A 12,418-nucleotide genomic window follows, 5' to 3' on the forward strand; every position below is an offset into this window, starting at 1 on the left:
GTGTGCACTAATGGGTGTGTGTGTGTGTACTGTGCATGTGTGTGTGTGTGTGTACGTGCATGTGTGTGCACTAATGGGTGTGTGTAAGTGTGTGCCAGGGTTTCCGTCAGGAAATGTGGCGCCGGACATTTTAATTTACCGGACATTTAAGAGAGCGGGTGGGGGGGTGTCAAAAGGCCAACGGAAACCCTGGTGTGTGTCTAACTCTGTTCAACTTACAGACAGTGGTTCCTCCTCCTCTTTGTCCTCTGGCTTGGGGACATCCAGTCTGTCTATAAAGCCCTGCAGCTCCTTCCTGAAGGCCTTCATCTGAGCGGTGATCCTGTACAACAACTCGTGCTCCCTGACGGTGCTCCCTTCCTCCTCGTAAAGCTCCCCGTTGGAGACCATGTAGACCCGTGCCTCAGCCATGATGGTACTGGTGTCTGCTATCAGCCTGTCGATGGTGCGGCCCAGCCGCTCTGCTTCTATACGGATGTCTACCATCTGCTGCCGGTCCTTCAGGCTGCGGGGGAGGAAGCGGCTCTCGGGGGAGTAGAGGGAGCGGGTGGGGGTCAGGCACCGGATGTTACGCACCTGGATTGGTAGGGGAGACGGGATAACCTTAGGTTAGCTTGTCAGCTTGTCAGCTTTCACCGTATTCAATACAACAAAGCATTATGGGTTACTGTGGTACATGATGCTGTATCACCTCGTCCGAGTCGCTCTCCCCTCCGACGGGGCCTTCTCGTTTACGGTGGGGTGGGAAGCGTGACGAGGTGGAGGCGTCGTCTCCTCCGTCACTCTCCGCGTCACTTTCCCGGGGGCTGGCCCTGATGCCCAGGTGTGATGCCAGGTCGTAGCGCTGCATGTTGGACAGGAGGACTCGGTTCTCATACTGCATCTGCATCACCTGTAGAGGTAAGGAGACAGGATAGCATTATGTTAGCGTCAGAGATGGATAGATAGCATTATGTTAGCGTCAGAGATGGATAGCATTATGTTAGCGTCAGAGACAGGATAGCATTATGTTAGCTTCAGAGACAGGATAGCATTATGTTAGCGTCAGAGATGGATAGCATTATGTTAGCGTCAGCGATGGATAGCATTATGTTAGCTTCAGAGACAGGATAGCATTATGTTAGCGTCAGAGATGGATAGCATTATGTTAGCGTCAGAGATGGATAGCATTATGTTAGCTTCAGAGACAGGATAGCATTATGTTAGCGTCAGAGATGGATAGCATTATGTTAGCGTCATAGATGGATAGCATTATGTTAGCGTCAGAGATGGATAGCATTATGTTAGCGTCAGAGATGGATAGCATTATGTTAGCGTCAGAGACAGGATAGCATTATGTTAGCATCAGAGATGGATAGCATTATGTTAGCATCAGAGATGGATAGCATTATGTTAGCGTCAGAGATGGATAGCATTATGTTAGCGTCAGAGATGGATAGCATTATGTTAGCGTCAGAGATGGATAGCATTATGTTAGCGTCAGAGATGGATAGCATTATTTTAGCGTCAGCGATGGATAGCATTATGTTAGCATCAGAGATGGATAGCATTATGTTAGAGATGGATAGCATTATGTTAGCGTCAGAGATGGATAGCATTATGTTAGCATCAGAGATGAATAGCATTATGTTAGCGATGGATAGCATTATGTTAGCGTTAGAGATGGATAGCATTATGTTCGCTTCAACTGTCAGCTTCATTTCAATTCAATCAATTCAGGAAGTAAACTGAAATTCCACTTCCAACATGTTCTCACAGAGAAGCATTGAGAGAAATTGGAATTCCACCTGAATTGAAGGAATTAAAATGGAAGTGACCCCAACCTTGCCAGAAAAGAAAAAAAAATACACAGAGCATCGTGGGTAGTGTAGTCCATCACGCTGCCTCACCTTGCCACTCAGCTCGTTGATCTGTAGCCTGGCAGCCTTTAGCTCCTCCTGCAGGACCTCCACCTTGGCCCGGTCTGCAGCTGCCCCGGCACCACCTCCTCCTCCACCAGCGCCGTGCCTGGAGCCCTCCTTGTACTTCAGCTTGTTCAGCTCTCCCGTCACCTAAAAGAAAGATTTAGTAGCGGGGGGGGGGGGGGGGGGATTGAAACAGGATGTACTTTAATTATAAAACTACCTTCTGTCAAACAAGAGCGGACCTCATGGTAGCACAGCCCATTATGTCCTGCAACCTTTCTTAACTCTAAGTTCTGCCCTCAACGACGCCGAGTACAGAACGAACTAGAGAGTTAGACGACACGTCCAACAGGTAGAATCCTTAAAGCTTAAATTGACTGTAAAATGGCTCTGGATTAAAGAACGTCTGTTAAATCTGTGGTTCTCAACCTGGGGTACGTGTCTTGTGTCCTTCCCCCAGGAGATACACGGTAAACCTTATGAGACCAGGTGTCCTTCCCCCAGGAGATACATGGTAAACCTTATGAGACCAGGTGTCCTTCCCCCAGGAGGTACATGGTAAACCTTATGAGACCAGGTGTCCTTCCCCCAGGTGATACCTTATGAGGCCAGGTGTCCTTCCCCCAGGAGATACATGGTAAACCTTATGAGACCAGGTGTCCTTCCCCCAGGAGGTACATGGTAAACCTTATGAGACCAGGTGTCCTTCCCCCAGGAGATACATGGTAAACCTTATGAGACCAGGTGTCCTTCCCCCAGGAGATACATGGTAAACCTTATGAGACCAGGTGTCCTTCCCCCAGGAGGTACATGGTAAACCTTATGTGACCAGGTGTCCTTCCCCCAGGAGGTACATGGTAAACCTTATGTGACCAGGTGTCCTTCCCCCAGGAGGTACATGGTAAACCTTATGTGACCAGGTGTCCTTCCCCCAGGATGAGACCAGGTGTCCTTCCCCCAGGAGGTACATGGTAAACCTTATGTGACCAGGTGTCCTTCCCCCAGGAGGTACATGGTAAACCTTATGTGACCAGGTGTCCTTCCCCCAGGAGGTACACGGTAAACCTTATGAGACCAGGTGTCCTTCCCCCAGGAGGTACATGGTAAACCTTATGAGACCAGGTGTCCTTCCTCCAGGAGATACATGGTAAACCTTATGAGACCAGGTGTCCTTCCTCCAGGAGATACATGGTAAACCTTATGTGACCAGGTGTCCTTCCCCCAGGAGGTACATGGTAAACCTTATGTGACCAGGTGTCCTTCCCCCAGGAGGTACACGGTAAACCTTATGAGACCAGGTGTCCTTCCCCCAGGAGGTACATGGTAAATCTTATGAGACCAGGTGTCCTTCCCCCAGGTGATACCTTATGAGACCAGGTGTCCTTCCCCCAGGAGATACACGGTAAACCTTATGTGACCAGGTGTCCTTCCCCCAGGAAATACACGGTAAACCTTATGAGACCAGGTGTCCTTCCCCCAGGAGGTACACAGTAAACCTTATGAGACCAGGTGTCCTTCCCCCAGGAGGTACACAGTAAACCTTATGAGACCAGGTGTCCTTCCCCCAGGAGATACACAGTAAACCTTATGAGACCAGGTGTCCTTCCCCCAGGAGATACACAGTAAACCTTATGAGACCAGGTGTCCTTCCCCCAGGAGATACACGGTAAACCTTATGAGACCAGGTGTCCTTCCCCCAGGAGGTACACAGTAAACCTTATGAGACCAGGTGTCCTTCCCCCAGGAGGTACACAGTAAACCTTATGAGACCAGGTGTCCTTCCCCCAGGAGGTACACGGTAAACCTTATGAGATCAGGTGTCCTTCCCCCAGGAGGTACATGGTAAACCTTATGAGACCAGGTGTCCTTCCCCCAGGAGATACCTTATGAGACCAGGTGTCCTTCCCCCAGGAGATACACGGTAAACCTTATGAGACCAGGTGTCCTTCCCCCAGGAGATACATGGTAAACCTTATGAGGGGCCATTTGGCCTGATGATACGTTGCTACGAGGGGGTGTTGTGAGAGAGCTAAATGTGATCAGTAATAACAAATACTCTACTATATGACTCACACGTAGAATGTAAACAGCTGCTTTCCAAATTGCACCCTATTCCCTATATAGCACACTAGTTTCAATCAGAGCCCTTTGGTCCCTGGTCTAAAGTAGTGCACTATATAGGGAATAGGGTACCATTGGGTCCTGGTCTAAAGTAGTGCACTATATAGGGAATAGGGTGCCATAGGGCTCTGGTCTAAAGTAGTGCACTATATAGGGAATAGGGTGCCATTGGGTCCTGGCCTAAGTAGTGCACTATATAGGGAATAGGGTGCCATTTGGGAGCCACCTTGTTGTTGTCCTCCTCTGAGTCCTGCAGGTTCCTCCTAAGTAGCTCTGCCTCGTCCTCCACCAGCTGTAGCTGCTGTCTCAGCTCCCTGAGTTCCTCTCCCTGCTCCCTGCTGCAGCCATGCTCAGCCGAGCCTCCAGCCACCTCATCCCTGGCAATGCATCAATCAACACCTCAATCAATGCATAAATCAACCAATACATCAATCAATACATCAATCAATACATAAATTAACACGTCAATCAACACATCAATCAATCAATACATCAATCAATCAATGCATCAATCAATACATCAATCAATACATACATCAATCAATACATCAATCAATACATAAATCAATACATCAATCAATACATAAATCAATCAACACATCAACCAATCAATACATCAATCAATCAAATGTATCTTGTTTATTTACAAAGACATGTGGAGATCTGAGAGGATTTGATTGGTATAAGCAATATGGTGAAACTTCTATTTAGCCTAACAGAGAGCAGGGTGGAGCTACTACCATATTGCTGACACCTGTCAAATCCTGTCAGATCTCCACAAGTACATCCAGTCTATAAGGCGTAGGGTTTAGTGTTTAGGGTTTAGGGGTCCATTGGGCCTATCTGTCTCTTCTCTCCTCCAGTTCAGGCCTCAGTCCTCTATTCTCTACCTCTACCCCTCCCTCCCTCCCTCCCTCCCTCCCTCCCTCCCTCCCTCCCTCCCTCCCTCCCTCCCTACCTACCTGTCTCTCATGTCCTCCAGTTCAGCCTTCAGTCCTCTATTCCCTCCCTCCCTCCCTCCCTCCCTCCCTCCCTCCCTCCCTCCCTCCCTCCCTCCCTCCCTCCCTCCCTCCCTCCCTCTCATGTCCTCCAGTTCAGCCTTCAGTCCTCTATTCTCCACCTCCAGCTCTACGACCTCCCTCCCTCCCTCCCTCCCTCCCTCCCTCCCTCCCTCCCTCCCTCCCTCCCTACCTACCTACCTACCTACCTGTCTCTCATGTCCTCCAGTTCAGCCTTCAGTCCTCTATTCCCTCCCTCCCTCCCTCCCTCCCTCCCTCCCTCCCTCCCTCCCTCCCTCCCTCCCTCTCTCCCCTTACCTGTCTCTCATGTCCTCCAGTTCAGCCTTCAGTCCTCTATTCTCCACCTCCAGCTCTACGATCTTCCTCCCCAGGATGTTGGCCTCCTCCTCCACCAGTCTCAGTCTCAGTTTCAGCTCTGACTCCCTGGTGGTAGCTGGTCCCCCAGCCTCTCCCTTGGGCCCAGGGCTGTCCACGTCCCCGTAGAAAGAGCGGTACTTCTGCAGCTCGTGTTCCAGCCGGTCCTTCTCCTTGTCAATTTTAGCCATCTTCTTCCTCATTAAAACGGCTTCCTCCTTGATGAAGGCTAGCTGGCATTTTAGATCTTCGTTGTCCTCCTGAGTAGAGAAGAAGAATATATATATGTTTTGGTCTTGTCTCTCGTCGTTATAGTTTGACGAATAACAATGATGTAAAAACATTGTTGAACATAGTGCCGTACCTCTATTGGAGTCTGTGGAATCCTCTTCTCTTTCTGAACATCCCTGCCTCCTCTCCTCTTCAGCGACAGCTGCAGAGAATAAAGATGACATCATCAGCCCAGTCTGTATTATAATAGACCTGGCCTGTATTATATTAATACCTGGCCTGTAGACATGACCAGTTTTATAATAGACCTGGCCTGTATTATATTAATACCTGGCCTGTAGACCTGGCCTGTAGACATGACCAGTTTTATAATAGACCTGGCCTGTATTATATTAATACCTGGCCTGTAGACCTGGCCTGTAGACATGACCAGTTTTATAATAGACCTGGCCTGTATTATATTAATACCTGGCCTGTAGACCTGGCCTGTAGACATGACCAGTTTTATAATAGACCTGGCCTGTATTATATTAATACCTGGCCTGTAGACCTGGCCTGTAGACATGACCAGTTTTATAATAGACCTGGCCTGTATTATAATAGACCTGTTAACTGTTGTACATGACTGGTGGAATCTGTTGTGGACAGTTAAATGTTCTTTACAGACAGACTGTCAATCATTAAAACATGACTCTTAGAACCTCTTAACTAACAAGCTTGTGACGAGTAACCAGACCCTTGTGTTAAAACTCCCTGAGCTAACGTCTCGGCTTTAGCTCGGCAGGCTAACACAGTGTTGTGGCACGCAGGAGACCTGGGTTTGAATCCAGCCGGTCACATGACACTGCAGAACCTTGCCCTCCCTGACAGCAGGTGTCCTCATCACCTCCTTCTCCAGCTGGTTTTGCAGGGCCTGCTCGGTCACCTCCATCTAACCCTAACCCACCACCCTAACCCTCCCTGTCCCTCCCCCCATCACCTCTTTGGCCTTCTCCAGTTGGTTTTGCAGGGCCTGCTTGGTCACCTCCACCTAACCCTAACCCTCCCTGTCCCCCCCACCTTTCCCCTTTCCTCCCCCTCCTCACCTCCCTGGCCTTCTCCAGTTGGTTTTGCAGGGCCTGCTTGGTCACCTCCACCTAACCCTAACCCACCACCCTAACCCTCCCTGTCCCCCCCACCTCACCCCTTTCCTCCCCCTCCTCACCTCCTTGGCCTTCTCCAGTTGGTTTTGCAGGGCCTGCTTGGTCACCTCCACCTAACCCTAACCCTCCCTGTCCCCCCCACCTCACCCCTCCCTCCCCCTCCTCACCTCCTTGGCCTTCTCCAGTTGGTTTTGCAGGGCCTGCTTGGTCACCTCCACCTAACCCTAACCCACCACCCTAACCCTCCCTGTCCCCCCCACCTCACCCCTTCCCTCCCCCTCATCACCTCCTTGGCCTTCTCCAGTTGGTTTTGCAGGGCCTGCTTGGTCACCTCCACCTAACCCTAACCCTCCCTGTCCCCCCCACCTCACCCCTTCCCTCCCCCTCCTCACCTCCTTGGCCTTCTCCAGTTGGTTTTGCAGGGCCTGCTTGGTCACCTCCACCTCTATCAGCTTTTGTCTTAGCTGCTCGTTCTCCTCCTCCGTCTTCGTCCTTTTCTCCTCCACGTTCTCCAACTCATGGTGCAGACGCACTGATACATCCTTCGCTACCTAGTTAGGGGGGAGTGATAGGGAGGGGAAGAGAGACAGGGAGGGAGAGGGAGAGATACAGGGAGGGAGGGAGGGGGAGAGGGAAGGGGAAAGGGAAGGGGAGAGGGAGAGAGACAGGTAGGGAGAGGGAGAGAGACAGGGAGGGAGAGGGAAGGGGAGAGGGAGAAAGACAGGGAGGGAGGGGAAGAGAGACAGGGAGGGAGGGGGAGAGAGACAGGGAGGGAGAAGGAAGGGGAGAGGGAGAAAGACAGGGAGGGAGGGGGAGAATGACAGGGAGGGAGGGGGAGAGAGACAGGGAGGGAGAAGGAAGGGGGGAGGGAGAAAGACAGGGAGGGAGGGGGAGAAAGACAGGGAGGGAGGGGGAGAGAGACAGGGAGGGAGAAGGAAGGGGAGAGGGAGAAAGACAGGGAGGGAGGGGGAGAGAGACAGGGAGGGGGAGAGGGAAGGGGAAAGGGAAGGGGAGAGGGGGAGGGAGAGGGAGAGGGAATGGGAGAGGGAGAAAGACAGGGAGGAAGGGGGAGAGGGAAGGGGAAAGGGAAGGGGAGAGGGGGAGGGTGAGAGACAGGGAGGGAGAGGGAAGGGGAGGGAGACAGACAGGGAGGGAGAGGGAGAGGGAGGGGAGGGGGACAGGGAGGGAGGGGGAGAGAGACAGGGAGGGAGGGGGGAGGGAGGGGAGAGAGATGGGCCATGGTCTATTAGTCTACAGTCCATTCTGAAAGTATTCAGACCCCTTGACTTTTTACACATTTTGTTACATTACAGCCTTATTCTAAAATGGATTAAATTGTTTTTCCCCCTCATCAATCTACACACAATACCCCACAATGACAAAGCAAAAACAAGTTTTCAAAAACCCAGAAATATAACATTAACATAAGTATTCAGACCATTTACTCAGTACTTTGTTGAAGCACCTTTGGCAGCGATTACAGCCTTGAGTCTTCTTGGGTATGATGCTACAAGCTTGGCACAGCTGTATTTAAGGAGTTTCTCCCATTCTTCTCTGCAGATCCTCTCAAGCTCTGACAGGTTGGATGGGGAGCGTTGCTGCACAGTTATTTTCAGGTCTCTCCAGAGATGTTCGATCGGGTTCAAGTCCGGGCTCTGGCTGGGCCACTCAAGGACATTCAGAGACTTGTCCCGAGGCCACTCCTGCGATGTCTTGGCTGTGTGCTTAGGGTTGTCGTCCTGTTGGAAGGTGAACCTTCACCCCAGTCTGAGGTCCTGAGTGCTCTGGAGCAGGTTTTCATCAAGGATCTCTCTGTACTTTGCTCTGTTCATCTTTCCCTCCATCCTGACTAGTTTCCCAGTTCCTGCCTGCTGAAAAACATCCCCACAGCTTGATGCTGCCACCACCATGCTTCACCGTAGGGATGATGCCAGGTTTCCTCCAGACGTGACGCTTGGCATTCAGGCCAAGGAGTTCAATCTTAGTTTCATCAGACCAGAGAATCTTGTTTCTCATAGTCTGAGAGTCATTAGGTGCCTTTTGGCAAACTCCAAGCGGGCTGTCATGTGCCTTTTACTGAGGAGTGGCTTCCGTCTGGCCACTCTACTATAAAGGCCTGATTGGTGGACTGCTGCAGAGATTGTTGTCCTTCTGGAAGGTTCTCCCATCTCCACAGAGGAACTCTTGAGCTCTGTCAGAGTGACCATCTGGTTCTTGGTCACCTCCCTGACCAAGCCCCTTTCCTCCCGATTGCTCAGTTTGGCCGGGCAGCCAGCTCTAGGAAGAGTCTTGGTGGTTCTAAATTTCTTCCATTTAAGAATGATGGAGGCCACTGTGTTGTTGGAGACCTTCAATGCTGCAGAAACCCTATGACATATAGACACTAGACAACATTACCCTATGACATATAGAGTCTAGACAACATTACCCTATGACATATAGACACTAGACAACATTACCCTATGACATATAGACACTAGACAACATTACCCTATGACATATAGAGTCTAGACAACATTACCTTCAGGTCAAACTCTATGACATATAGAGTCTAGACAACATTACCTTCAGGTCACACCCTATGACATATAGACACTAGACAACATTACCCTATGACATATAGAGTCTAGACAACATTACCCTATGACATATAGACACTAGACAACATTACCCTATGACATATAGAGTCTAGACAACATTACCCTATGCCATATAGAGTCTAGACAACATTACCTTCAGGTCAAACCCTATGCCATATAGAGTCTAGACAACATTACCCTATGACATATAGAGTCTAGACAACATTACCTTCAGGTCAAACCCTATGACATATAGAGTCTAGACAACATTACCTTATGACATATAGAGTCTAGACAACATTACCCTATGCCATATAGAGTCTAGACAACATTACCTTCAGGTCAAACCATATGACATGTAGAGTCTAGACAACATTACCCTATGACATATAGAGTCTAGACAACATTACCTTCAGGTCAAACCCTATGACATATAGAGTCTAGACAACATTACCCTATGACATATAGAGTCTAGACAACATTACCCTATGACATATAGAGTCTAGACAACATTACCCTATGCCATATAGAGTCTAGACAACATTACCTTCAGGTCACACCCTATGCCATATAGACTCTAGACAACATTACCTTCAGGTCACACCCTATGACATATAGAGTCTAGACAACATTACCTTCAGGTCACACCCTATGACATATAGACTCTAGACAACATTACCCTATGACATATAGAGTCTAGATAGCATTACCTTCAGGTCACACCCTATGACATATAGACTCTAGACAACATTACCCTATGACATATAGAGTCTAGACAACATTACCCTATGACATATAGAGTCTAGACAACATTACCCTATGACATATAGAGTCTAGACAACATTACTCTATGACATATAGAGTCTAGATAACATTACCTTCAGGTCACACCCTATGACATATAGAGTCTAGACAACATTACTCTATGACATATAGAGTCTAGATAACATTACCTTCAGGTCACACCCTATGACATATAGAGTCTAGACAACATTACCCTATGACATATAGAGTCTAGATAACATTACTCTATGACATATAGAGTCTAGATAACATTACCTTCAGGTCCCACTCTATGACATATAGAGTCTAGACAACATTACCCTATGACATATAGAGTCTAGACAACATTACCCTATGACATATAGAGTCTAGACAACATTACCTTCAGGTCACACCCTATGACATATAGAGTCTAGACAACATTACCTTCAGGTCAAACCCTATGACATATAGAGTCTAGGCAACATTACCCTATGACATATAGAGTCTAGACAACATTACCCTATGACATATAGAGTCTAGACAACATTACCTGCAGGTCAAACCCTATGACATATAGAGTCTAGACAACATTACCTTCAGGTCACACCCTATGACATATAGAGTCTAGACAACATTACCTCCAGGTCAAACCCTATGACATATAGAGTCTAGACAACATTACCTTCAGGTCACACCCTATGACATATAGAGTCTAGACAACATTACCCTATGACATATAGAGTCTAGACAACATTACCCTATGACATATAGAGTCTAGACAATATTACCCTATGACATATAGAGTCTAGACAACATTACCCTATGCCATATAGAGTCTAGACAACATTACCTTCAGGTCCCACCCTATGACATATAGAGTCTAGACAACATTACCTTATGACATATAGAGTCTAGACAACATTACCTTCAGGTCACACCCTATGACATATAGAGTCTAGACAACATTACCTTCAGGTCACACCCTATGACATATAGAGTCTAGACCACATTACCCTATGACATATAGAGTCTAGACAACATTACCTTCAGGTCACAACCTATGACATGTAGAGTCTAGACAACATTACCTTCAGGTCACAACCTATGACATATAGAGTCTAGACAACATTACCTTCAGTTCACACCCTATGACATATAGAGTCTAGACAACATTACCTTCAGGTCACACTCTATGACATATAGAGTCTAGACAACATTACCTTATGACATATAGAGTCTAGACAACATTACCCTATGACATATAGAGTCTAGACAGCATTACCTTCAGGCCACAACCTATGACATATAGAGTCTAGACACCATTACCCTATGACATATAGAGTCTAGACAACATTACCCTATGACATATAGAGTATAGACAACATTACCTTCAGGTCACACCCTATGACATATATAGTCTAGTCAACATTACATTCAGGCCACAACCTATGACATATAGAGTCTAGACAACATTACCTTATGACATATAGAGTCTAGACAACATTACCCTATGCCATATAGAGTCTAGACAACATTACCCTATGACATATAGAGTCTAGACAGCATTACCTTCAGGTCACACCCTATGACATATAGAGTCTAGACAACATTACCCTATGACATATAGAGTCTAGACAACATTACCCTATGACATATAGAGTCTAGACAACATTACCTTCAGGTCACAACCTATGACATATAGATTCTAGACAACATTACCTTATGACATATCGAGTCCAGGCAACATTACCCTATGCCATATAGAGTCTAGAGAACATTACCCTATGACATATAGAGTCTAGACAACATTACCTTATGACATATAGAGTCTAGACAACATTACCCTATGCCATATAGAGTCTAGACAACATTACCTTCAGGTCAAACCATATGACATGTAGAGTCTAGACAACATGACCCTATGACATATAGAGTCTAGACAACATTACCTTCAGGTCAAACCCTATGACATATAGAGTCTAGACAACATTACCCTATGACATATAGAGTCTAGACAACATTACCCTATGACATATAGAGTCTAGACAACATTACCCTATGCCATATAGAGTCTAGACAACATTACCTTCAGGTCACACCCTATGCCATATAGACTCTAGACAACATTACCTTCAGGTCACACCCTATGACATATAGAGTCTAGACAACATTACCTTCAGGTCACACCCTATGACATATAGACTCTAGACAACATTACCCTATGACATATAGAGTCTAGATAGCATTACCTTCAGGTCACACCCTATGACATATAGACTCTAGACAACATTACCCTATGACAT

General features: G+C 47.5%; 1 protein-coding gene across 2 annotated transcripts in view; it reads right to left on the minus strand.

Moving 5' to 3' along the window:
- LOC139572808 (microtubule cross-linking factor 3-like) overlaps nucleotides 1–12,418 on the minus strand; it is a 29,321-nt gene that overhangs the window by 6,548 nt on the left and 10,355 nt on the right. For both annotated transcript variants that reach the window (XM_071395590.1, XM_071395587.1), the window contains exons 4-10: nucleotides 7,164–7,322; nucleotides 5,763–5,831; nucleotides 5,342–5,658; nucleotides 4,252–4,402; nucleotides 1,890–2,051; nucleotides 692–892; nucleotides 220–576 (exon numbers count right to left, since the gene is read on the minus strand). In XM_071395590.1, coding sequence (XP_071251691.1) covers nucleotides 220–576; nucleotides 692–892; nucleotides 1,890–2,051; nucleotides 4,252–4,402; nucleotides 5,342–5,658; nucleotides 5,763–5,831; nucleotides 7,164–7,322 — 1,416 coding nt within the window. The remainder of the gene's footprint in view (nucleotides 1–219; nucleotides 577–691; nucleotides 893–1,889; nucleotides 2,052–4,251; nucleotides 4,403–5,341; nucleotides 5,659–5,762; nucleotides 5,832–7,163; nucleotides 7,323–12,418) is intronic.

Source organism: Salvelinus alpinus, chromosome 4 (assembly GCF_045679555.1).
Source record: "Salvelinus alpinus chromosome 4, SLU_Salpinus.1, whole genome shotgun sequence".
In the NCBI taxonomy this organism is placed as follows: Eukaryota; Metazoa; Chordata; class Actinopteri; order Salmoniformes; family Salmonidae; genus Salvelinus; species Salvelinus alpinus.